General features: G+C 41.8%; 1 protein-coding gene across 2 annotated transcripts in view; it reads left to right on the top strand.

Annotated features, from left to right (window-relative positions):
* Positions 1–27,827, top strand: part of HIP1R (huntingtin interacting protein 1 related) — a 244,671-nt gene that overhangs the window by 128,861 nt on the left and 87,983 nt on the right. For both annotated transcript variants that reach the window (XM_073627456.1, XM_073627465.1), the window contains 4 exons: positions 11,299–11,360; positions 11,472–11,544; positions 20,759–20,942; positions 24,196–24,284. In XM_073627456.1, coding sequence (XP_073483557.1) covers positions 11,299–11,360; positions 11,472–11,544; positions 20,759–20,942; positions 24,196–24,284 — 408 coding nt within the window. The remainder of the gene's footprint in view (positions 1–11,298; positions 11,361–11,471; positions 11,545–20,758; positions 20,943–24,195; positions 24,285–27,827) is intronic.

Here is a 27,827-nt window from a genome sequence, read left to right as displayed (position 1 = left end):
CTACAGCCAACAATACAGCCAACAATACTAGAATGGGACCTAATCCTAATCGCCAGAGGCTCTATCGCCAAGGCAAACAGGACAGGTGATAAACGGCACCCATGCCTAGTACCTCTCTTCAAAGCAAAGGTGTGAGAGAGTTTTCCAAATGCCCTAATCGCGGCCTGTGGTTGAGCATAGAGCAGGCGTGCCCCCCATGAATTATACTGAGAGCCAAATCCAAAGCGTTCTAGTACCGCCCATGGATACGCCCAGTCAATGCTATCAAAAGCCTTTGTGGCGTCTAATGGTGGCAGTGCCCTACTGCCAACATTGTCAGCTGGGGACTGCTTGTTTAGGAAATAATTGCGCCTATTGCAGGGGAATGCTGTTGAGAGGTGGCAATCTGCTCCAATAGGTGACCAGTTTTCTCCCCCTCCTCAAAGAACGTCTGCTTGGAGAAGAACCTGTTCTTAGCCGTGAAGGAGAGCAAATGCTCATAGGCAGATTGGGCTGACTACCAGGCTTCCTTAGCAGAGTCAGAAGGGTCCGCAATGTATCTTTGCTCCAGCTCTTAGACCTGAGCTGCCACTTCATCTTTTAGGCCAGAGGAGGCACATTTAACCACTTCCAGTCCAAGGACGTCATATGATGTCTTTGGCTTTCAGTGGGAATATCTGAATGATGCCTGCAGCCTTGTTTTCAGCCGGCGATTCAGTGCACCATAAGAATGATCATAGCGGCAGTTCCGCCACTTGATCATTCTTACAGGTGATGGGAAGGGACACCCCACACCCCCCCGCCGGCATCCAGTGCTTCTCCGGGCTCTCCCGTGCCATCGGGGACATGGAGAAGGACTCAACCACCACCAGATGATGGCCATAGAGATGACTGGTGACCAGATGATCACCAGTCATCTTTATGACCGTCGGATGCCTGGGCGCGACGTTATGACGTCACGTCAGGGCCGCGGTTGTAAACACAGCGCCATCAGATTGTGGATTTTTTTTTCCGATCTCATGCTTTCCAGCCTGGAGGAGAGATGCGGGGTCGTATTGACCCCGCAACTCTCCATCAAGAGGACCTGTCATGAACCATTCCTATTACGAGGGATGTTTACATTCCTTGTAATAGGAATAAAAGTGATAAAAAAATTGTAAAAAAGTGTAAAAATAAAGAAAATAAAGTTAAAAAAAATAAATTAAAACGCCCCTGAAGCGAATGCACACGTAAGTCCCGCCCACATATCTAAACGCCATTCAAACCACACATGTGGGGTATCGCCGCATGCATTAGAGCGCCAGCAACAATTCTAGCACTAGACCTCCTCTGTAACTCTAAACTGGTAACCTGTAAAAAGCATCACCTATGGAGATTTTTAAGTACCTATGCTTGGCGCCAATCAATGTGTGCGCAATTTTAAAGCGTGACATATTGGGTATCTAGGTACTCGGCGTAACATCATCTTTCACAGTATACAAAAAAACTGGGCTAACTTTACTGTGTTATTTTTTAATTCATGAAACGCGTTTGAAAAATTGTTGCGCAAATACCGTGCGAGATAAAAAGTTGTAATGACTGCCGTTTTATTCCCTAGGGTATCTGCTAAAAAAACATATATAATGTTTGGGGGTTCTGAGTAATTTTCTAGCAAAAAAATTATGATTTTTACATGTTGGAGAGCAGTGCCAGAATAGGCCCGGTATGGAAGTGGTTAACCTTTGTTAATTTCCACAATCAACAAACCCCTCATAGATCCTGAGATGTAAAAAACTCTTGCATGCCCCGCTCAATCTCCCTGTGTGAGCGGAATAACTTTAACCAGAATGCATTAAATTGCCAAGGGGCTTTGGATAATATAACCGGTGGGGATACAATAATGTTTAGTATTAAGGGAGCGCGATAAGATACACTACGTGGTCTGTAGGTTAGATCGGAGACAAACGGAAGCATGCTCGAGTTGCCCATTGCAAGATAAATCCTGGAGTGCCATGTGGTTTAGAAAAACCTGAAAATTGCTTAACATTTGTATTATGAAGCCACCAGATATTCACCCAGCCCACCTCTTGCATCAACCTCACCAAGGGAGTACCCCTGGAGAGGGCAGAGGACTGAGGAGCTGGGTGTCTATCCAAGGCTGGGTTTAAGCAACCGTTAAAATCTCCTATTATGATCATCGGCGCTTCAGGCCTCCCATCTAAATACGATATTAGAAGCCGAAGCATTGTCGCCACAAAGGTTGGTGGGATATACACACAGGCCATTATGCATGTCGAAATACCAATGCGACAATGTATGAAAACAAAATGCCCATCAGTCAATTTCCCTGTCAAATTCTTGGTAGTCCAGTGCAGCATGTACCATCACATGCACACAAACTCCTCGTTAGTGGGACGTATGCATGGAATGGTATGCCCACCCTACCCAGGAGTACCCTAAGCACTTCACTGAATCTGCAGTTAGGTGAGTTTCTTGGAAACAAAAAATAGCCAGGTTAAACTTTTTAAGGCACATAAAAATCATGGTGCGCTTAAGAGGAGAGTGGATCCCCCTAATGATTCAAGAGACTATCAGTACAGTCGTCATTGGGGAAGGGAGAGGTGGTAATACCAACCGCATCACCCGGGTAAACATAGCCTGACAGGGCACTTGCCACCCGGCACATGCTGCGATGGCCAGCTGTCTTTGTAAGTTATCCTCATCTGGTATATCCTCATCTGGCTATAGCCAATCATGAGAGCTGTTAAACCAGGTCTCTGAAATTCCCACAAAATCCAAATCCTCCTCGTACAACAGTATCTCTAGTTCACCTAACTTGTCCGCCAGGCTCCTGGCATTGGTGAACATGGCACATAGTTTAGACCGGTCACATACTATCCTCTTATTGGGCGTCCCAAGATTGCAACTAGGACTTGTTACTATCCTTACCTTGGGTTTATGTGCTTTAGTCAACCTACCACTAATGCCCCCAATACTACCCTCTGGAATATGTTCCACGCTGACTGTCTCTACCTCTGGGCTCCACCCCCCCCCCCTTCGCCTAGTTTAAAAACCCCTCTAACTTTTTGGCCATCTTTACTCCCAGCTATTCTGCACCCTCCTCATTTAGGTGCAGTCTGTCCCTTCTATAGCACTGGTGATAGACTGAGAAGTGGGCCCAGTCCTCCAGGAACCCAAACCCCTCCTTACTACACCAGCTCCTCAGCCACTTGTTTACTTCACTAATCTCCCTCTGACTTTCTGGTGTGGCTCGATTCCTGAGAATACTACCTTGGAGGTCCTTTTCCTCAGCTTAGCTTCCAACTCCCTAAAATCGTTATTTAGGACACTCCATCAGCCTCTGACTTTGTCATTAGTGCCAGCGTGCACCACGACAGCCGCGTCTTCCCCAGCCCCTCCCAGTAATCTGTCCACCAGATTCATGATGTGCCAAACCCAACCGCCCGGTAGACCGCATACAGTTCGCCGCATCAGGTCTTTGTCACAGATTTCCCTCTCTGTTCTTCTAAGAATGGAGTTTCCTACCACCAGAATCTGTCTTTCCTTTCCATTCGCTCCCCCCCCCCCCACTCTCACTGAAGGAGTTGTTCCCCCTGGCAGCTAGGGGAGTCCCTCAGCTCCAGCAGTGCTGGTCCCTGGCTGGTTTCACCAATGTCACTCAATGGAGCATACTTATCGGGATGCTCCAGCCCTGCATTGGCCTCCATGGCACTTCCCCCTCTATCTTTCCTGACTGTCACCCATCTACTCTTTTCTGGTGCCTGCAACTCTGTCTCCACCCGCCTCTGTGCTGGCACCTGCCGGGTACATTCCTGGCTCTCCTTTAGTATGGAGGGTCTTCTTAGTGCTGACAGTTGCTTCCCCAGATTCAGAACCTGGGCTTCCAGGGAAACAATGTGCTTATATTTTGCACAGAAGTATTCGCCCTCACTTGTTTACTTCACTAATCTCCCTCTGACTTTCTGGTGTGGCTCGATTCCTGAGAATACTACCTTGGAGGTCCTTTTCCTCAGCTTAGCTTCCAACTCCCTAAAATCGTTATTTAGGACACTCCATCAGCCTCTGACTTTGTCATTAGTGCCAGCGTGCACCACGACAGCCGCGTCTTCCCCAGCCCCTCCCAGTAATCTGTCCACCAGATTCATGATGTGCCAAACCCAACCGCCCGGTAGACCGCATACAGTTCGCCGCATCAGGTCTTTGTCACAGATTTCCCTCTCTGTTCTTCTAAGAATGGAGTTTCCTACCACCAGAATCTGTCTTTCCTTTCCATTCGCTCCCCCCCCCCCCCACTCTCACTGAAGGAGTTGTTCCCCCTGGCAGCTAGGGGAGTCCCTCAGCTCCAGCAGTGCTGGTCCCTGGCTGGTTTCACCAATGTCACTCAATGGAGCATACTTATCGGGATGCTCCAGCCCTGCATTGGCCTCCATGGCACTTCCCCCTCTATCTTTCCTGACTGTCACCCATCTACTCTTTTCTGGTGCCTGCAACTCTGTCTCCACCCGCCTCTGTGCTGGCACCTGCCGGGTACATTCCTGGCTCTCCTTTAGTATGGAGGGTCTTCTTAGTGCTGACAGTTGCTTCCCCAGATTCAGAACCTGGGCTTCCAGGGAAACAATGTGCTTATATTTTGCACAGAAGTATTCGCCCTCAATCGGATGATTAAGGAATGCATACATGCCACAAGATGTACACAGAGTTGCAGCTCCACACCAGCCGCTCATCTTGCCTACTAGTTTAATGAGGATTCGGGATTATACCCTGTCCAAATTACCTGACAACTAGCTTCCTAACACTAATACTCAACAAGACAATACCCAGGTACTCGCAGACCCACGTGCACACACAATACACAAGTATACACAATACACAAGTACTAACGATCCCCACACACTGCTTAGACAACATTCAGGTACTCACAATACACAGTTACTGCCTGACACTAATACTCAATACAGCCCCTGTGCACTCGCAGCACTCCTGTACTTAGAATACACAGGTACGCACTCACACTACACGGGTACATTGAACCCTGTTATAACCTCCTCCTGTTTTGCACTCTGGTTTTTAAATCACCAGCTCCACTTGGTCTAAGTTCCAGCAAACTCAAAGATGAGCAGGCTCAAAATGAGTTCTACAGAAACGTATATAGGCCTCAAGCATCTGTGACCAATTAACCACTCCCCTTATTTAGAAGGCTGAAGGAAGAAAAGAAAAAAAAGGCTGCTTTAAAAAGTGACACAGAAAGGTGTTAAAAAGCTGCAAGAAAAAGCCCCAAAAAGAGCCTAAAAATGCAACTCCGCAATCGCCAGCAGTCAAAAGCAAAACTTGTTCACTCTCCACTCAAGGTCCCCACTGCTTAGCTTCCATCTAGCATAATATATATATATATATCGACTTTTACTTTGAATTTAATCATAATGCCTTAGTTTACCAGTCTATAAGCCTGCAGAGTATCCCCCATAGCAAGCCGCTAAATAGATCACGCAGGTGAGACCAGGATGTAAAAATAGATTGCGCAGGCGAGATCAGGATGTAAAAATAGATTGCACAGGCGAGACCAGAATCTAAAAATAGATTGCGCAGGCGAAACCAGGATCTAAAAATAGATCGAGCAGGCGAGACCAGGATCTAAAAATAGATCGAGCAGGCGAGACCAGGATCTAAAAATAGATCGAGCAGGCGAGACCAGGATCTAAAAATAGATCGAGCAGGCGAGACCAGGATCTAAAAATAGATCGAGCAGGCGAGACCAGGATCTAAAAATAGATCGAGCAGGCGAGACCAGGATCTAAAAATAGATCGAGCAGGCGAGACCAGGATCTAAAAATAGATCGAGCAGGCGAGACCAGGATCTAAAAATAGATCGAGCAGGCGAGACCAGGATCTAAAAATAGATCGAGCAGGCGAGACCAGGATCTAAAAATAGATCGAGCAGGCGAGACCAGGATCTAAAAATAGATCGAGCAGGCGAGACCAGGATCTAAAAATAGATCGAGCAGGCGAGACCAGGATCTAAAAATAGATCGAGCAGGCGAGACCAGGATCTAAAAATAGATCGAGCAGGCGAGACCAGGATCTAAAAATAGATCGAGCAGGCGAGACCAGGATCTAAAAATAGATCGAGCAGGCGAGACCAGGATCTAAAAATAGATCGAGCAGGCGAGACCAGGATCTAAAAATAGATCGAGCAGGCGAGACCAGGATCTAAAAATAGATCGAGCAGGCGAGACCAGGATCTAAAAATAGATCGAGCAGGCGAGACCAGGATCTAAAAATAGATCGAGCAGGCGAGACCAGGATCTAAAAATAGATCGAGCAGGCGAGACCAGGATCTAAAAATAGATCGAGCAGGCGAGACCAGGATCTAAAAATAGATCGAGCAGGCGAGACCAGGATCTAAAAATAGATCGAGCAGGCGAGACCAGGATCTAAAAATAGATCGAGCAGGCGAGACCAGGATCTAAAAATAGAATCTAAAAAAAGATCCAGGATGTAAACCTAGATTGAGCATCTAAACATAGATTGAGGATCTAAAAATAGATGTTTTGTAACGTGGAAAAATACACGCTGCCCCCTATTTTAACTAAAAATGCTCATAAAATAAAATAAAAATGTATTTGGTATCAAACCAGTAAAGTGATGGTGCTGCAACTAAAAAACTGGAATATAGAGTTCAAAATCATGTGTGACATAAAAATAGATGCACAAACTAATATGTGCAAATAATTATGTGCAAAAAGGAGCAAATTAACAAATTAATGAAAAAATAGCATGACCAGTGTAAATTAATGAAAAGAAATGAGTGTCCATATAATGTGTCCTTCAGTGTGCACTCCTTTCAGTATAAACGAATAATGAACAAATAAGAGCAAGGAAAAATATCACTAGTGTAAACTATTAAAAAAATAAATGTCCCATATATGATGTCATTCTAGATAAACTCCATTCAGTATGGGTCCTTCAGTGCAAGACTTCAATATGAAGGCAAACAGTTCTTTCCACAGTGTTACCCCACAGAATATCCAAAAAAATATGAAGCCAAGGAAAATAAATGCCAGATGGCAGCTTACCAGAACTGTAGGATCCCTATTACGGAGATCATAGAGGCATATGAAGAAGAATCTTTCAGGCAGGGGGGGCTAATTCAAACATCCTCTCCTCCACCGGCAAATTCAAATGCTACAATGTACTCTGTAGCTCCTGTTTCCAGACGGGTGTTACGGAGTACATTGTAGCATTTGAATTTTCCGGTGGAGGAGAGGATGTGTGAATTAGCTCCCCCCGCCTGAAATATTCTTCTTCATATGCCTCTATGATCTCCATAATAGGGATCCTACAATTCTGGTTAGCTGCCATCTGGCATTTATTTTCCTTGGCTTCATATTTTTTTGGGATATTCTGTGGGGTGACACAGTGGAAAGAACTGTTTGTCTTCATATTGAAGTCTTGCACTGAAGACTCATACTGAATGGAGTTTATCTAGAATGACATCATATATGGACATTTATTTATTTTTTTTTTATTATTAGTTTACACTAGTTGTGATATTTTTCCTTGCTCTTATTTGTTCATTATCCGTTTATACTGAAAGGAGTGCACACCGAAGGGCACATTATGTGGACACTCATTTCTTTTCATTAATTTACATTGGTTATGCTATTTTTTCATTAATTCGTTAATTTGCTCCTTTTTGCTGGTTGCACATATTCATTTGTTCACTTATTTGGTTGCGCATCTATTTTTATGTTACACATCTAAAAATAGACCCAGGATTTAAAAATAGATTGTGCATCTAAAGATAGATCCAGGATCTAAAAATAGATTGTGCATCTAAAGATAGATCCAGGATCTAAAAATAGATTGTGCATCTAAAGATAGATCCAGGATCTAAAAATAGATTGTGCATCTAAAGATAGATCCAGGATCTAAAAATAAATTGAGCATCTAAAAATAGATCCAGGATCTAAAAATAGATTGAGCATCATCTAAAAATAGATCTAGGATCTAAAGATAGATCGAAGATCTAAAAATAGGTCGAGCATCTAAAGATAGATCGAGGATCTAAACATAGATTGAGGATCTAAACATAGATCCAGAATCTAAAAATAGATCCAGAATCTAAAAATAGATTGAGCAGCTAAAAATAGATTGTGCAGCTAAAGATAGATCCAGGATCTAAAAATAGATCCAGGATCTAAAAATAGATCCAGGATCTAAAAATAGATTGAGCAGCTAAACATAGATCCAGGATTTAAAAATAGATTGTGCAGCTAAAGATAGATCCAGGATCTAAAAATAGATCGAGCATCTAAAAATAGATCCAGGATCTAAACATAGATCCAGGATCTAAACATAGATCCAGGATCTAAACATAGATCCAGGATCTAAACATAGATCCAGGATCTAAACATAGATTGAGCATCTAAAAATAGTTCCAGGATCTTAAAATAGATCCTGGAACTATTTTTAGATGCTAAATCTATGTTTAGATCCTGGAACTATTTTTAGATGCTCAATCTAAACATAGATTGAGCATCTAAACATAGATTGAGCATCTATAAATAGATCCAGTATTTAAAAATAGATCCAGGATCTAAAAATAGATCCAGGATCTAAAAATAGATCTAGGATCTAAAGATAGATTGAGCATCCAAAGATAGATTGAGCATCCAAAGATAGATTGAGCATCCAAAGATAGATTGAGCATCCAAAGATAGATTGAGCATCCAAAGATAGATTGAGCATCCAAAGATAGATTGAGCATCCAAAGATAGATTGAGCATTCAAAGATAGATTGAGCATTTAAAGATAGATTGAGCATCTAAAGATAGATCGAGCATCTAACATAGATCCAGGATCTAAAAATAGATCGAGCATCTAAAAATAGATCCAGGATCTAAAAATAGATCCAGGATCTAAAGATGGATTGAGCATCCAAAGATAGATTGAGCATCCAAAGATAGATTGAGCATCCAAAGATAGATTGAGCATCCAAAGATAGATTGAGCATCCAAAGATAGATTGAGCATCCAAAGATAGATTGAGCATCTAAAGATAGATCGAGCATCTAACATAGATCCAGGATCTAAAAATAGATTGAGCATCTAAAAATAGATCCAGGATCTAAAAATAGATCCAGGATCTAAAAATAGATCCAGGATCTAAAAATAGATCCAGGATCTAAAGATGGATTGAGCATCCAAAGATGGATTGAGCATCCAAAGATAGATTGAGCATCCAAAGATAGATTGAGCATCCAAAGATAGATTGAGCATCCAAAGATAGATTGAGCATCCAAAGATAGATTGAGCATCTAACATAGATCCAGGATCTAAAAATAGATCGAGCATCTAAAAATAGATCGAGCATCTAAAAATAGATCCAGGATCTAAAAATAGATCCAGGATCTAAAAATAGATCCAGGATCTAAAAATAGATCCAGGATCTAAAAATAGATCCAGGATCTAAAAATTGATCGAACTTCTAAAAATAGATGCAGGATCTAAAAATGGATTGAGCATTTAAAGATAGATCTAGGATCTAAAAATAGTTCCAGGATCTAAACCTAGATCAAGCATCTAAACATAGATTGAGCATCTAAAAATAGATCCAGGATCTAAAAATAGATTGAGCATCTAAAAATAGATCCAGGATCCAAACATAGATTGAACATCTAAAAATAGATCCAGGATTTAAAAATAGATCGTGCATCTAAAGATAGATCCGGGATCTAAAAATAGATCCAGGATCTAAAAATAGATTGAGCATCTAAAAATAGATCCAGGATCCAAACATAGATTGAACATCTAAAAATAGATCCAGGATTTAAAAATAGATCGTGCATCTAAAGATAGATCCGGGATCTAAAAATAGATCCAGGATCTAAAAATAGAGAAGATAGATCGAGCATCTAAAGATAGATCGAGCATCTAAAGATAGATCGAGCATCTAAAGATAGATCGAGCATCTAAAGATAGATCCAGAATCTAAAAATAGAACCAGGATCTAAAAATAGATCCAGGATGCAAACACAGATTGAACATCTAAAAATAGATCCAGGATTTAAAAATAGATCATGCATCTAAAGATAGATCCAGGATGTAAAAATAGATTGAGCATCTAAAAATATTTTTTATTTTATTTATTTATTTCAGGTACTTATATAGCGCGGTCAATTTACGCAGCGCTTTACATATACATTGTACATTCACATCAGTCCCTACGCCCAAGGAGCTTACAATCTAAGATCCCTAACTCACATTCATACATACTAGGGACAATTTAGACAGGATCTAATTAACCTACCAGCATGTCTTTGGAGTGTGGGAGGAAACCAGAGTACCCGGAGGAAACCAGAGTACCCGGAGGAAACCAGAGTACCCGGAGGAAACCCACGCAGGCACAAGGAGAACATGCAAACTCCAAGCAGGTAGTGTCGTGGTTGGGATTCGAACCAGTGACCCTTCTTACTGCTAGGCGAGAGTGCTACCACTACACCACTGTGCCGCCCATATAGAGCAAAAATAGATCCAGGACTAAAAATAGATCGAGCATCTAAAAATAGATCCAGGATCTAAAAGTAGATCGAGCATCTAAAAATAATCCAGAATCTAAAATTAGATTGAGCATCTAAACATAGATCCAGGATCTAAACATAGATCGAGCATCTAAAAATAGATCCAGGATCTAAAAATATATCACATAGTTGAGAACAGAATCTAAAAATAAGGTCAAACAGTTGATCACCAGGATCTAAAAATAGATCCAGGATTTAAAAATAGACTGCATAGTTGAGACCAGAATCTAAAAATAGATGTTGGTGCGGTGTGCCTTTGCCGGAGATTATACAAGCTTCTTTGAAAAGACAGCAGTGCGCATGTGCAGAAAGTCGGCCAGTTTCTGCTTAAGTCACGCTGGGCATACATGGTTCAGTTTTTTTTGTTCAGTCAGCCAGCTGAATGTAAAAAAACTGTACCGATTCACCCAATGAAGATTGTGCAGGAATCCTCCCTGATGTGTCATTTTATTCTGACATTGTGACTTCCCTGCCATCAAATTACACTGATCAGTGCTGATCAAAAAAAAAATTCCAGCAGGACTGTTTGAGTAGTTGATAGCTAAGTCAATTTTCATGAACGTGAATGGCCATACATGGATCGGATTTTGTGAAAATGCAACAATAGGTGTTATCCCAGTTGGACTGCATAAGTAGAAATATATTGTATCAACTAAGTTGACCACCATTGGTTTTTAAACAATCTTGTTCAAAAAGACAACATTTATACCTGCCTTAAATTTATTCCCTGTTTTTTTTAGGTTGTAGAAGACCTCTTTCAACAAACTTTTGGGCCTCCGAATGGTCTTGTGATAGATGATAGGTACTGATTTTATGTAAACTTCTTGTCTGTTGCTGCTCATTGACCAATACTGTTTTATTGCTTGCTTGCTGCTTACCAGTTTTATACCTTATGCTTCCTTTTCCTTCTAAGGGACCTTCAGATAGAAAATCTTAAAAAAGAAATTGAATTGCTTCGTTCAGAATTGGAAAAAATTAAGCTGGAGGTAAGGTTTAAAAAGCTATATCTAATCTGCTTCTAAACTAGCTGTTTTAGATGTTGTTTCTTATGATGCTCTTTTAGTGCCAAATAATTTGTAGAAGATGGGTGTCTTGTATCTATCTACAAAACAATGAACATGCAAAGAATTTGTACCACCTACATCAAGATGGGCATGCAAGTATATTAATATTAGTGATCCAAAATGCTTTTTTTAAATAAAATTACACAGGCTTGAAGTTACTGTTAAAAATGGATTTCACGGGGCGTGATCGGGATGGCAGAGGGAGCAGGTGTGTGAGACCTGAGCTCCCGCAGATCGGCTATTAATCCTCCTTTTCTGGGGGGCAGAGGCCCACAAAACGATCCTCCTGTGCCCCCCTAACCTCTGAGACACCCCTGGGGTATGTACAGGAGGAATTCCCAACTGAAATCCCGGAAAAAGGCAGCGCCGCCGAGAACCGCGGCCTCGCCTAAATCTCCTGCCCACATGGAGAACCAGGCCGGCGGATCGAACGAACTGGAGAGGCTCCCGAACCCGGCGGCGGACTTTAAGGCTGTAATGCAGGCCATAACTTCCCTGACAGAGAAAATGGACCACATACAAACCCACGTGGAGTTCATCAGGAAGGATTTTGATACCCTAAGAGGCAGCATGCATGAGGTGGAACAGAGGGTCCCCCACAATGAAGACACGGTACGTGATCATGGGGCTGATTTACATGTGCTTAAAAACAAAGTTAAAGTGCTGGAGGCCAGGGCGGAGGACGCCGAAAATCGCAACAGAAGAAACAACTTGCGAATTTTGGGCCTTCCAGAAGGGGCAGAGTGTACGGACCCCACTGCATTTGCTGAACGTTTATTGCAACAATTGGTCCCTTCGGCACGGTTTTCCCTATTTTTCACCGTGGAAAGAGCACATCGCATACCCTCTACCAGGGGCCCACAGGGGGCGCCACCTCGCACCTTCATCTTTAAATTACTTCCCTTTCGTGATCGTGACACGGTGATGGAGGCGAGAGCACAGGGAGAGCTCCGCTTTGAAAATGCCAAACTCCTGATCTTTCCAGATTATTTGCTAGAAACGCAGAAACAGCGGAAATCTTTCAACGCAGTGAGAGCCAGACTCTGAGCCAAGCATATCAAGTACAGCATGCTGTTTTCCGGCTAGGCTGCGAGTGGAAGGCGGCGAATCGGTGCGATTCTTCAATTCTCCTGAGGATGCCTCCATGTGGATTGACACGCTACCTCGCAGATAAGTTTCCCTACACAAGGAAATCTGTTTATTTCTAGTTAAGTGTGCCATGGCCGACTGGTGCTTTAGAGACGTGCCTCCTTTATTTACTGGCCTGTTCACTATTCTTGGCCCAGAAGGCTCCCCATCTGATACATGTCACCTTGCCTTACGGTAGATGGGAGCCCGGGGTTTCATTGGTTCCCAAGCTACATTATAGCTCCTTTTAGATGTCCTCGCAGGAGGGGTGGGAGTTGACTGTTCCTTTGCATATCCCCCCCCCCATCCTCCCTAACAATGTTGGTCATGGCCATGAAAATATAACTGTTCCTGCAACATTGAGTTTCAAGTTTGTACCCTCGGCTGTTGCCGGGAGACTGCACCCGCTTCTTATGATCCGATCTCCAGCAGAGGACTGGATGCTCTTCATCATCTGACTGCTGCACTGGATGCTGTTCCACTCACGGTACCCCATTACAGGCGTGTTTGCCTTGGTTCTGAGTTGGGATCCTGAGCCTCCCCGGGGTTTGGGTCGGGGTTGGCGGGGTGGGGGGCATGGTTGGGAATGTTTTGTTATAACCTGTTGTTTTGTTGTTTTTTCACAAGCGATGTACTCATGTTTGTCACAAAGCGCGCCGGGTGCCACGTTTTTACCTTTTTAAGGGTCCAGACCTGGCATCTGTTCTTATATGGTGATATATGGACGGAAAATGTGATACCAGGCATGGATGGCTGATTGTACCATAATCTCATGGAACACCAGGGGCTTGAATTCCTCTGTTAAGAGATCACTGGCGTTCCAGTTCCTCAAAACATATCACCCCCAAATTTGCATATTACAGGAGACCCACCTGACGGGAAGCAAACTTCTGAGTCTTAGACGACCCTGGGTGGACACCAATATCATTCCATGTATACCAACTCCAGGGGAGTCAGCATTATAGTGAACAAATCCTTACCGTTTAGACTGCTGGCGCTGGAGTTTGACCCTGATGGTCGGTTTGTGATATTGCATGCCATTGTAGACAGATTAGAGCTGGTTGTGGTGGGATTGTACCTACCCCTCCCCCCCCCCCAGCCTCTATAAGAGTACTCAACCAAATTATTTCCAAAATAGCTGCCTTTGGTACAGATAATGTGGTGATGCTGGGGGATTTTAACCTGGTCCCGGATCCTGCAGTGGACAGGCTCACGCCCGGAATGGGCAGGCCTTCCGAGCCGTCCTCATGGGCTGAGGCGTCTAATTTGACCGACGTGTGGGGGTGGCGTCATCCTTCTCGACGGGCCTACACATGCCTCTCAGCCTCACAAAAGACCCTATCGCGTATAGATCTTGCATATGTGGGGGGGGGGTCTGTCCTGCCCAGGGTTCGGGACATTAATATACTCCAAGTGAAAATGAAATTCTGTGACAGCAAGGGAGGGTCCACCACCAGAAATGGAAGGGGTTACTCCTTACCAGAAGGCTATGACCCCCCCACCACAGAGGATCACAGCAAGCAGGAATCTTTAGAGGCCAAGAGATGGGAACTGCCAGCGATGTCCACCAGGGGTCATCTCATCATCAGCAACTCCAACAACCCGGGGCATAGGTACCATAAAATATAGAAGGGGCTCACATAGTGTAAAACCGATTTAATTTATTAAAAAGTAGATAAAAAACAAATGCACACTTACAGAGTGTAAATGGATAGAACAGCCTTAAGTCCGGCTCCGTGGCCACCGGAGCTCGGACAAACCCGTCCTGCTGGAATGCAACTCGCTTGGGGTGACGTCAGCGCGTCGTCTGGCAGACCAGATGAAGGAGATAATTTGTTTGTCTACTTCCCGAAAAAAGGACGCCGGGAGCCAGATCGGGCTATTTCTAAAAAGGTACGTGAACTTGGGTAGGAGCATCATTTTTAAGATGTTTATAGTAGGTGACAGCAGGCACCCTTGGCGAGTGCCTCTGTGAAGTGGGAAGGGATCCGAGATCCTGTCATTGGTGCGCACCCTAGCCCTCGATGCTCTATAAAGCAATTTAATCCATTGGCGAAAGCCAGGGCCGAAACCAAATCTCTCTAGCACTTCCCCAAGATATTCCCACTCCACAGAGTCAAACGCCTTTTCAGCGTCCAGGGAGGCGATCACTCTATCCCCACAGTTATCATGGGCGATGGACAGGTTGAGGAACAGACGCCTGATATTAATATCTGTCCCCTTGCCCGGCATGAAACCGGTCTGATCAACGTGGATCAATGTAGAAATAATTGAGGACAGGCGGGTGGCAAGGATTTTGGCTAGAATTTTTGTATCCACGTTGAGTAATGAAATGGGTCGGTAGGACGCGCACTCCTGAGGATCTTTACCCTGTTTGTGGATCAAAACTATGACCGCCTCCTCCATGGATTCCGGCAGAGCACCCCTTCCAGCCAATACAGCAAAGAGGGACGTGAGTTTAGGTGCAAGCAGCTCCATATTCTGAGAGTAGAACTCCATAGGGAGTCCATCCACCCCCGGGGTCTTTCCTTTCTGCAAGTCACTTATTGCAATCTGTACCTCCTCCAGGGAGATATCCTTATCCAACATTGCCCTATGCTCCTCAGATAATGTAGGAAAGGGGATATTATTCAAATACTCCTGCAATGCCAAAGCGTTACCACTAGTTCTGAAAGTGTATAGATCACTAAAAAAACGGGAAAATCTAGCATTGCTATCCCCTGGAGAGGTCAGCAACTCCCCACTATCGTCCCGCACCCCCGCTATGTGTGTGGTTCCCATCTGTGGGGAGGGTAAACTTAATCAAAATTATATACCTGCCTAAATTTCTGTACTTTTTTCGAAATTCACCCTTGATTACCCAGCCTCATTTTTTGCCAAGCTGAAAAGTATAATATCCTCTTTTATCTGGAATGGAAGGTCCCCAAGACTGGCTATCGCTACCCTCCAGCTACCCATCACTCAGGGGGGTCGATCTTTACCGGATTTCCAAGTCTGCTTCTGGGCAGCTGTCATGGTGACGGTTAGATGGTGGTTCTCTCAACCACGTGACAACCCGGCAGTGACCTTGGAAGCCGCTATCATGGGTTCCTACTCCTCTCTCAGCAATGTGGTGTTCAGAGGGATGAAATCCCACCCTGGCATTACAGAGCTGATGAGCACTATAATCGCAGTTTGAAACAGGGCCGGCAATGGCTTTAACACTCCAAGGATGTTCTCCCCGCACATTCCCCTGTGGGGCAACCCTAGACTGCCGCACTTGGAGTCGGTTCCAGACCCCCAAATCTGGGCAAGGAAGGGAATTGTTAAGCTAAAACACATTGTGATGGGTTTTAAACTAAGAACCTTCTCTGACCTCAAAAATGCTTATTCACTACCAGGTTGGATGCTGTTTAGATACTACCAGCTTCGACATGCTTATAGGAAACCGTTTCCATCTCTCCTTCAGTTAGAGTCAGACCCTGTGGAGGGACTACTTACCGCTAAGATCATAGATAAACTATTATCCTCTATATATTTCCATTTGTCCATACCCCCTACAAAGAAACTTGAGAAAACTCTGGACAAGTGGAAAATAGACATTCCTGATTTGTCAGAGGATGAATGGGAAACATTTGTATCCTCCTTTATTATTAATGCGATTTCGGCTAGAGATCGATTTATGCAGGTCAAGTTCCTCCACAGGGCCTATTACACCCCAAAACGTCTGACAATCATGACACCTAGCAACCCGGTGGCCTGCTCCAGGTGTGGTCTTTAGTCCGCCTCCTTTCTTCATATGGTGTGGTCTTGCCCCCGTCTCGGAGACTATTGGATGGAAATAATTAACACTCTTGATCAGGTTACCTCCTTAGATGTGGGGGCTCACCCCAAAGCGATGCTGTTGAACATTTTCAATCCCAATGTAAGGGGCAAATATACCACGACTGAGCTCTCTTTAACCACTTACCGACCGCCGCATGATGATGTACGTCCAAACTTTGGCGGCAGATATCATTGTTATGGCAGCATCTAGCTGCCATAACCCCAGTATCCCCGTTTTCGTGCGGCGGCCGGCTTTCAGATAAAAGTGGTCCTTGCGGCGGATTCGCCACGAGATCACTTTTATCGGTGGCGGGAGAGGACCCCCCCTCCCTCCCACCGCGATCCGGTGCCCTCCGCCGCTTACCGGAGCCGTCGGTAGTGGCGGAGGCGATCGCATCCCTCTCCGTCCTGTGTCTGGAGACGAGTGAGGCTAAGATGGCGCCCACTCGTCTCCATGACACTGCTGGGCGGAAGCGACGTCAAAACGTCACTTCCGTCCACACCTCTTAAAGGCACAATTTTTCAAATGTCAATTTTTTAAATGACTTTTTTTTTTTGTTTTCTTTTTTTATTGCATTTTAGTGTAAATATGAGATCTGAGGTTTTGACCCCAGATCTCATATTTAAGAGGTCCTGCCATGCTTTTTTCTATTACAAGGGATGTTTACATTCCTTGTAATAGGAATAAAAGTGACACCATTTTTTTTTTAAACAGTGTAAAAATAAATAAAATATTGTAAAATAAAAAAAATTTAAAACATTTTTTTAAACCCCCCCCCCCCCCCCCGTCCCAACGAGCTCGCGCGCAGAAGCGAACGCATACGCGAGTAGCGCCCGCATATGAAAACGGTGGTCAAACCACACATGTGAGGTATCGCAGTGACCGGTAGAGTGAGAGCAATAATTCTAGCCCTAGACCTCCTCTGTACCGCAAAATATGCAACCTGTAGAATTTTTTAAACGTCACCTATGGAGATTTTTGAGGGTAAAAGTTTGACGCCATTCCACGAGCGGGCGCAATTTTCAAGCGTGACATGTTGGGTATCAATTTACTTGGCGTAACATTATATTTCACAATATAAAAAAAAATTGGGCTAACTTTACTGTTGTCTTATTTTTTTCCAAAAAAAGCGCGCTTTTAAGACCGCTGCATAAATACGGTGTAAAAAAAAAAAAGTATTGCAACGACTGCCATTTTATTCTCTAGGGTGTTAGAAGAAAAACCATATATAATGTTTGGGGGTTCTAAGTAATTTTCTAGCAAAAAAAACCTGTTTTAAACATGTAAACAACTAAAATCCAAAACGAGGCTGGTCCTTAAGTGGTTAATCAGCACATGTTGTGTTTGCTAAGTTAAGCTAATGAGGTATTTGTGGTTCCTTGCTTGTTTCCCCCTGCCCCCCCCCCGTCTTTTATCTATCCTTTATACGTCCTGTCATGTAATGCTTTCATACTTCTTTCTATTGTTTATGTGAACAATTCATCACCTACTTTGTGACTACATATGTAATCTTACCATATCTAACTGTGTCTATGCATCGCTTGTACTGTTAAATACGTTGAATAAAAACTGTTTTCTTGTGAAAAAACAAAACAAATGGATTTCACAAACAAGTAAACCCTTATTGTATGACTTGTTTAGGTATTTTCCGAGTCTTTAACAGAACAAGTTTTCAAAGTGCATGTGTGCTGCAGTCAAAGCGGGCAGTGCAGTGCCTGTGCGTTTGTGTAAGCCTTTTCTGTAAGTCACAGTGTGACTGTTAGGCCCCATGTACACGGGACGTTGCTAAACACACGTTCAGAGGCAGTTGGACGCTTTTTTTCAACTGCCCCTGAACTCATTCAATGTTATCTTATGTGACCATGTACACAATCTCGTTTATTGCTGTTTTTAGGCAGTTGCGTTTAACATTGTTTCTTTGAAAGCAAAAAAATGGGTTCAAACGCCAAAGATTTCCACGTTTCAGATGCCAAACGCGACTAAATGCAGTACCGGCGTTTAGATGCGTTTTTTTTTATAAGCGTTTTTAAAGGTGCCCTTTTTTTACATTAAAAATCTCAAAAATGATGGCAAATGATGAAAAACCATTAAAACATTTTTTTTAAATTGTAATTGCTTGCAATGATTCATAGACCATTTATATACCCTAATGAGCCCTTGATCCAATCCAATACACCACTAGCATTGCTGTTATCCGAAGTATAAGTGGAATTTGACCCATACGTTGTTACATTTGAACAAGCAACTTGTGGCAGGTGACGTGGCAAATGACAATCCGCAGCTTGTGGCAGGTGACGTGGCAAATGACAATCCGCAACTTGTGGCAGGTGATGGGGCAAGTGGACAATCTGCAACTTCTGGCAGGTGACATGGCAAATGACAATCCGCAACTTCTGGCAGGTGACGTGGCAAATGACAATCCGCAACTTCTGGCAAGTGACATTCCGCAACATCTGGCAGGTGACGTGGCAAGTGCACCATCTGCAACTTGTGGCAAATGACAATCCACAACTTGTGGCAAATGACAATCCACAACTTGTGGCAAGTGACATTTCGCAACATGTGGCAAGTGCACAATCTGCAACTTGTGGCAAGTGACAAATCCAAAACATGTAGCAGGTGACGTGGCAAGTGGACAAGCCACAATTTGTGGCAGGTGACGGGACAAATGACAATCCGCAACTTGTGGCAGGTGACGTGGCAAGTGACAATCCGTAACTTGTGGCAAGTGACACGCTAAATACAAATACACTGCTGCTCTCTCAGCTGCTGCTACTCACTCTGGTCTCACAAAATGGCTGAAATATTTAAATAATACTGCGGCATGGCAGTGCGGCTAAACGGGCGTTTTAAACGCGGGTTTCAAGGTGTCAAAAAAAAAATAGATCAGAGGACTTCAGCGTCCCGTGTACATGGAGCCTTAGCCTTCAGGATGTTAATGGTAGAGCAGTAAATAACTTGTTCACACTCAGTCTTTAATTGTGTAATTTAATCATTTTTAAAATTGAATTAAAGTGTATCTAAGCACCACAATCGCTATTTAATTCATTTTTTAGTGTTCAGAGAAAACTCACTCATCCATCCATGTCTCAATGCTTTACTTTGTTGAAAAAATCGCTTTAAAAAACGCCCCCTAGCATTTCTAGCCATAGCCATCTTGAGTAAGGGCAGATGATTCATGTAGCATTTCCTTCCTGGAATCCATCTGCCCTTAGCTTAAGAATACAGGATGGCAGAGCAGGAGCTGACAGCCTTTCTCAACCAGAATGCTGCGGCTCCCAGGTTGAGAAAGGCTTCTCCGGTGTGTTTTAAGATGATTCTTGTAGCATTTCCTTCCTGGAATCCATCTGCCCTTAGCTTAAGAATACAGGATGGCAGAGCAGGAGCTGACAGCCTTTCTCAACCAGGATGCTGCGGCTCCCCGGTTGAGAAAGGCTGCTCCGGTGTGTTTTAAGTGCTTTTTTTTTTGCACGTTAACGTGCAGTGCATTAGGGCAAGCCCCTTCACTCAATTTAGCTGCCAGTACACCACAAATGTATAAAAAAACCTTACAGGTACTTTTCTTTTAAGACCATCTATGTGTTGAGTTGCATTTGCATAGTACATTGGGGTGCCATCCAAAGTTCTTTTTAAGGACTAACAGACTTTTACAGTGCATGGGTGTGAAGTGAGCCTTAGTGTTTAGGTCTGCATTTTTTATTGCTTTTTATTTATTGAACATAGATCTAATTAAAACAATAATATGACATTCAAGTTTAATTATGCAAGTACAGTATTCTAATTCACAAATGTGAAAATGTATAATTATGGGTGATTGAAGCTTGTGTTATGGAATATAAGAGCAGGAAGGCAATTGAAGAGTCTGCTATCTCAAAACGTAGTATCTGTGCACCTTTTGTGTTTACACAATGCCATAATTAATTTGCGGTGACACAGGGCTCTCATGTCAGGGTAAGAGCAGTGAGAGATATTTGGATCTCCATCTGTTACTTCCCTCAATTCCCACTACAAATTCTGAAATGTTGTTGCTCCTTATTACCCGTATTTTGTTGTGTTTATTCCATGACATAAATCCATTTAACTTTTTCAGGGAATTGATGTTCCTAGAAGATAGGACAGTATTTTCAAGTCAAGGAATAATAATTTAGCTGTTTACATTGATGGCAATAAAATACTTTTAAAAAAATTGTCTGATTGTCACAGGCCCAGAAATACATCATGCAGCTGAAAGGTCAGATAAACACTTTGGAAGCTGAGGTGGAAGAGCAGCGGAAGCAAAAGCAGAAAGCCTTAGTGGACAATGAGCAGCTGCGGGATGAGCTGGAGAGACTACGGAAACTGAAGCAAGAGAGCGACAAAACTCAGGGACTGCATGTAGAAATGGAAAGTAGGTCTTTACAAACTGCCACTATATTAGAAACAATGATGAGTGTTTAATCTATACAGTGCAATACATGGAAAATTGTTCAGTGTGTGTGTTGCTTATGACCTGTCTTAGCCAATTCCTGAAACGCTTCTATAAATGCAGAAGCTTAATTATACCATTGGGATTTCACTAACATCTACAAGGAGGCTGAAATAATGCCTAGGCTGAAAAACAAATTGTCAAGATTAAGTAGCCATTTCATTATGCGTCAATGGAAGTAGAATTTTATGGTCTACAAGTGTGCATATTTTTATTTTACTGAAAATAAAAATGCACAAGCCCATTGGGGTTTTGAAAATCAACAATTATTTCCAATGAAAAACAAAATATATATTTTTTTTTATTCTGGGCCATGCCTCCTCAATGTTGAATAAATTTATTTTTTACTGCTCCCATCTGTAGCCATTTTTCATCCTCATGTCCTAGTCTAAAAAGAAAAAAAAAAAAGCCGATTCAGAAGAGAGCGCCTGAATTTTGATCAGTTTATGGCTGCCCCTTGTTTGACAGAAGTCAGTCATTAGATTGTGTTCTATTGAATGAGCAAGCTAGAGAGCTAGAGGACTTTTGCCAATCAGCAGCTGTAGCCACTGATCAGTGTATTCTGAAAGTGTCAAGTCCCTCTCTCAGAATACAATACCCTGGGGGGGGGATTCCTTCATCTACCTCCTTTTTGTGGATTAGAAAATCTGTTTGTTTCTTTTTTTCTTTCTTTTTATTCATTCAGCCCGCTGGCTGAAAGAAAAAGAAAAAAAACACTTATTTTTTTATGGGCTGTCCTGTGAACATAATGTAATATGCAAAGGTGTCAAAGGTCTTAAGCTGGCTACACATTATACAATTTTCTTGTACAATTTTCCTTAAATATATAATATGAGGTCAGACCTAAACACTTTCAAATTGCATGCGATCAGGCAGGCCCTTGACCTGCATAGTTGAAGGTAAAGGAAATTGAACAAAAAAAACATTGTATAATGTGTAGCTAGCTTTAGACTACTCCGTAGTTGCTTTAATTAAAAATACAATAGACATACATGCTTTTTTTTTTTGCATGTTTTCAGTAGCTCATCAATTTAAATTTTTTTTTTTTTTTTAAACTGAAGATTTTTTCTAATTACAGGATTTTGAAGTTTTAAATTGTATGTAAAGGATAATTTAGAGATTGGTTTACAACACTGACTTTTTGCTGCGTGTGTTCTGTCATAGAGATTTTCTTTTACTTCCTGTCCCAGAGACACAGCAGGAAGTGTGGAGAGATCTCCAAAGTGAGGTGATAACTCTTTGATTAGACAATTTTTACACTTCTTTTACTTTTTCATGAAAGCTTTATTGAATCCCTGATTGTATTTTAGCATTTCCAACACTGCACTGCTGTGGTATAAAGCTTACATTTTAAAGTGTATATTACCCCAACATTTCATATTTGTGATGTGTCTGTTACCATGCACTTGTATCGCATCCTGTTTTTTTTGTATTGCTTCCTTTGTGTGAAATACCTGGTGATCCTGCTAGTCCCCCTGTTTTCCTATTTGAAACTGACCTCACCAGGGCATGGACGCACATCCATCCAAGTGTGGTCAGTTTTCTTCTTTGCATTCTACTTGGGAACAGAGCCTGCCTTTTACTTCATTGGGCAGATGTGTGCTGACACACCCCCTGCATAGATAATCACTGAGATGCCCAGTGTGCTGCTGTTTCTCTGTCCCCTGTAGTCTCCATCCCCACCTTTCTAAACCCCTTATGCAGCTGAAAACCAAGGGCATTTGATCATTTATAAAATTCTTTTTTTTTTTTAACTCTATATACACAAACTTCTTGCCTTGCATTTCTATTTTAAACTGAATTGATTATTTTACAAGGTGAGCGTTTACATATACTTTAATACTATATAATTTTAAAGAGCACTGTCAGATTTTTCTCTTGTTGCAGAGTAACCACTCCTTAGTTGCACCAGAGATTTTCCTGTTTCTTGATGTTTTTTTCTTTGTTTTGTAAATATTTCATATCTTGTTTGACTTGTAGGAGTATGCAGTATCTATATATTTTTATTGTTTGCCTCCTTTTTTTTAATCCTCCAAAGTACTTTTTAAAAAAAAAACCTTTTTATTATTTTTGTATGAAAGGACATGAGTGCCAAGTTTTTTAATGATTTATGTAAACTGGTCAAGATGTTCTCCTGCAATAACAAATTAAGGTTCATTTGCTATAGTGAATGTTCGCTGAGCTTACTAAATGGTGTAAAGCTGTGTTCACTTCAGTTAACCAAACATGCGCAAAGAGAGTCCTGTTCTCTTAATTTCCCTCCCATGTGATTAGGCTCAGTGAACATTCACTTTGCTATTACTTCGCCAATTTAACCCCAAAGCCTGTAGATGTTGCCTTCTGTTACAGTGTTGGGCTGTTTGTTTCAAAGAAAAAAAAAGTACAGCATGGTAAACTGATGCTTGATCTTCTTAGTAGATTACATAATATCATTTTTCACAATTTTTTCCTAGTCTTTTCTTTCTTTGGTTATTAATTTAATATGAGGATCTAAACAGTGTATTTCCACTGTATTGGAATACAAGAAAAACAAACATCTATACTTATATATTACCTCCCTGCTACAGCATCAGTCTGATACTGCAGCTGTCCCCTGCTGGCTGTATATCCAAGACCTAAGTGATCACATGATGGCTCAGTTCTCTGTCCGCTCAGCAAAAAGTGTTGACTGCAGTCATCGCTCACTGGAGCTCCAGGCTGTGAAGGGGGGCAGAAGCGACTGGCTCAGGCTCAAGGAGCCACCCTAAGAGGCTGTGCCAGCCGTTAGTCTGGCATCTGGGTGGATCCTGACATTATTATCGGGATCCTTCCAGAGCATGGACATGGCTCGGTGATGATTCTGTGGGTCCCAGGAGAGCACAATTTCCAAAAAGAGCTTCAATGAAAGACGAGAAGAGGATTTTACGGTGTGTACAAAAACCCTATTTATTTTTTTTTTTTTATGATGAGCATCAGTTTCTTTGTGAGAATGCCACTGTCTTTCTTGTTTTGTTAAGCAATGTGAATGCAATCTTTTTTTGTAGTGGTTATGTATGTTCAATTTTTATCCAGTGACTTCATATGTGGTGTTAGAGAGATAATTAGCCCAGATAGGAGCCCTTCGGTCTGTCATTATTAGAAACATGTCTTTAGTTTTTCTTATCTCTTATTTATTTTGCCTGTATTTTGTTAACAGAGAAGGTACAAGCAACAGAAGTACGCTACAACAAATTAAAGGAAAAGCACAACGAGCTCATTAATGTTCACGCAGGACTCCTAAGAAAGGTAACAGTTGTTGTTGGTATGTGTCATATGAATGGTTAAGGCTAGGTTCACACATGTCCAGTACGAAGTTCCCCTCCATTTTCACTGCGAATTTCCTACGCAGCTGTTCAGTGGTTCAGCTACGATGTTAGATGCAGTTCATATACGAATTTTACATTAGCTTGCTGAGCTGGCCTCCTTAACAATGGATTACTTATCAGCTGTCAGTAGGGTTACCAGTATTGCCGGCAATAAAAAATTGTGGAAAAAAAAACCACCAAAATGAAAGTCTGATGATGAAAGTCCCTTGCTGGCTGTAAGCCCGAGACCCAAGTGATTACATAATCGCTCAGTTCTCTGTCTGCTGTCCGTCCGTCCTAAGACAGCTTGGTCAGCTTATGGGCATTCTTCTACTTGCTCTGTGACGATTCTTCTTCTTCTTCTTCTTCTTCTTCTTCTTCTTCTTCTTCTTCTTCTTCTTCTTCTTCTTCTTCTTCTTCTTCTTCTTCTTCTTCTTCTTCTTCTTCTTCTTCTTCTTCTTCTTCTTCTTCTTCTTCTTCTTCTTCTTCTTCTTCTTCTTCTTCTTCTTCTTCTTCTTCTTCTTCTTCTTCTTCTTCTTCTTCTTCTTCTTCTTCTTCTTCTTCTTCTTCTTCTTCTTCTTCTTCTTCTTCTTCTTCTTCTTCTTCTTCTTCTTCTTCTTCTTCTTCTTCTTCTTCTTCTTCTTCTTCTTCTTCTTCTTCTTCTTCTTCTTCTTCTTCTTCTTCTTCTTCTTCTTCTTCTTCTTCTTCTTCTTCTTCTTCTTCTTCTTCTTCTTCTTCTTCTTCTTCTTCTTCTTCTTCTTCTTCTTCTTCTTCTTCTTCTTCTTCTTCTTCTTCTTCTTCTTCTTCTTCTTCTTCTTCTTCTTCTTCTTCTTCTTCTTCTTCTTCTTCTTCTTCTTCCTCTTCTTCCTCTTTCTCTTTCTCTTTCTCTTTCTCTTTCTCTTTCTCTTTCTCTTTCTCTTTCTCTTTCTCTTTCTCTTCTTTCTCTTTCTCTTCCTCTTTCTCTTCTTTCTCTTTCTCTTCTTTCTCTTTCTCTTCTTTCTCTTTCTCTTTCTCTTCTTTCTCTTTCTCTTTCTCTTCTTTCTCTTTCTCTTTCTCTTCTTTCTCTTTCTCTTTCTCTTCTTTCTCTTTCTCTTTCTCTTCTTTCTCTTTCTCTTTCTCTTCTTTCTCTTTCTCTTCCTCTTTCTCTTCTTTCTCTTTCTCTTCTTTCTCTTTCTCTTCTTTCTCTTTCTCTTTCTCTTCTTTCTCTTTCTCTTTCTCTTCTTTCTCTTTCTCTTTCTCTTCTTTCTCTTTCTCTTCTTTCTCTTTCTCTTCTTTCTCTTTCTCTTTCTCTTCTTTCTCTTTCTCTTTCTCTTCTTTCTCTTTCTCTTTCTCTTCTTTCTCTTTCTCTTTCTCTTCTTTCTCTTTCTCTTTCTCTTCTTTCTCTTTCTCTTTCTCTTCTTTCTCTTTCTCTTTCTCTTCCTCTTTCTCTTCTTTCTCTTTCTCTTCTTTCTCTTTCTCTTCTTTCTCTTTCTCTTCTTTCTCTTTCTCTTTCTCTTCTTTCTCTTTCTCTTTCTCTTCTTTCTCTTTCTCTTCTTTCTCTTTCTCTTCTTTCTCTTTCTCTTTCTCTTCTTTCTCTTTCTCTTTCTCTTCTTTCTCTTTCTCTTTCTCTTCTTTCTCTTTCTCTTTCTCTTCTTTCTCTTTCTCTTTCTCTTCTTTCTCTTTCTCTTTCTCTTCTTTCTCTTTCTCTTTCTCTTCTTTCTCTTTCTCTTTCTCTTCTTTCTCTTTCTCTTTCTCTTCCTCTTTCTCTTCTTTCTCTTTCTCTTCTTTCTCTTTCTCTTCTTTCTCTTTCTCTTTCTCTTCTTTCTCTTTCTCTTTCTCTTCTTTCTCTTTCTCTTCTTTCTCTTTCTCTTCTTTCTCTTTCTCTTTCTCTTCTTTCTCTTTCTCTTTCTCTTCTTTCTCTTTCTCTTTCTCTTCTTTCTCTTTCTCTTTCTCTTCTTTCTCTTTCTCTTTCTCTTCTTTCTCTTTCTCTTTCTCTTCTTTCTCTTTCTCTTTCTCTTCTTTCTCTTTCTCTTTCTCTTCCTCTTTCTCTTCTTTCTCTTTCTCTTCTTTCTCTTTCTCTTCTTTCTCTTTCTCTTCTTTCTCTTTCTCTTTCTCTTCTTTCTCTTTCTCTTTCTCTTCTTTCTCTTTCTCTTTCTCTTCTTTCTCTTTCTCTTTCTCTTCTTTCTCTTTCTCTTTCTCTTCTTTCTCTTTCTCTTTCTCTTCTTTCTCTTTCTCTTCTTTCTCTTTCTCTTCTTTCTCTTTCTCTTCTTTCTCTTTCTCTTCTTTCTCTTTCTCTTCTTTCTCTTTCTCTTCTTTCTCTTTCTCTTCTTTCTCTTTCTCTTTCTCTTCTTTCTCTTTCTCTTTCTCTTCTTTCTCTTTCTCTTTCTCTTCTTTCTCTTTCTCTTTCTCTTCTTTCTCTTTCTCTTTCTCTTCTTTCTCTTTCTCTTTCTCTTCTTTCTCTTTCTCTTTCTCTTCCTCTTTCTCTTCTTTCTCTTTCTCTTCTTTCTCTTTCTCTTCTTTCTCTTTCTCTTCTTTCTCTTTCTCTTTCTCTTCTTTCTCTTTCTCTTTCTCTTCTTTCTCTTTCTCTTTCTCTTCTTTCTCTTTCTCTTTCTCTTCTTTCTCTTTCTCTTTCTCTTCTTTCTCTTTCTCTTTCTCTTCTTTCTCTTTCTCTTCTTTCTCTTTCTCTTCTTTCTCTTTCTCTTCTTTCTCTTTCTCTTCTTTCTCTTTCTCTTCTTTCTCCTTGTAACTTCCGTAGTGTTCAGAGAGAACACGATCCCCTCCCCTCGGCTATGTTTTCCTCCTTGCAGTAGCTGAATACCCACTTTCTCTCTTCTTCCTCCCACCGGCATTCAGCTAAAAATAAAGCCAATCGGTTCAAATAAATGCTGCCCCTGCGTCCCCTCCACTTCAGGTTCCTCTTTCTTCTGTTGCCCGACTCCTCCCTGTGTGCTCCCTTGGCCCTTCACCTCCATAGTTTCAGGATGGAGAGCAGGGAAGGGGCCAGTAAATATGTCCTGGGGGGGATCCTGATGTTATTATCAGGATCCTTCCTGCTTGCTGTAGGGGCACTTAACATGAGGGAGGGGCCAGGAGCACAGAAGAGGGACCCGAGAAGAGGAGGATCCAGGCTGCTTTGTGCAAATTCACTGCTACAGAGCAGGTAAGTATAGCATGTTTGTTATTTTTATAGGAAAAAAACTAGACTTTACAATCACTTTAAATTATCTAGCACGTCCAAAAGCACATTGCACGTTTAAAGTGTTTTGGGTAGAGTAGAACTTTTTTTATTGCAGGGAAATTTTTATTTTTGTCCTGAAATCTTCCAATGGGTACTGCTGTCTAAATGGGGAATTCCCCTCAATTTTTTTAGAGCTTTCTTAATCGTTCAATAGAGGACACAGAGGATACTGTGTAGAGTGGGGTTATACAGTTACATTCAAATTGAACAGTGTAACCAATTGGATCGGTGGAACACCATATCATAATGGGATTTGAGGTATGGTAG

Source organism: Aquarana catesbeiana, linkage group LG01, assembly GCF_042186555.1.
Source record: "Aquarana catesbeiana isolate 2022-GZ linkage group LG01, ASM4218655v1, whole genome shotgun sequence".
In the NCBI taxonomy this organism is placed as follows: domain Eukaryota; kingdom Metazoa; phylum Chordata; class Amphibia; order Anura; family Ranidae; genus Aquarana; species Aquarana catesbeiana.
Note: the sequence above shows the minus strand (reverse complement) of the source record. Positions and strands in the feature narration are given on the sequence as shown.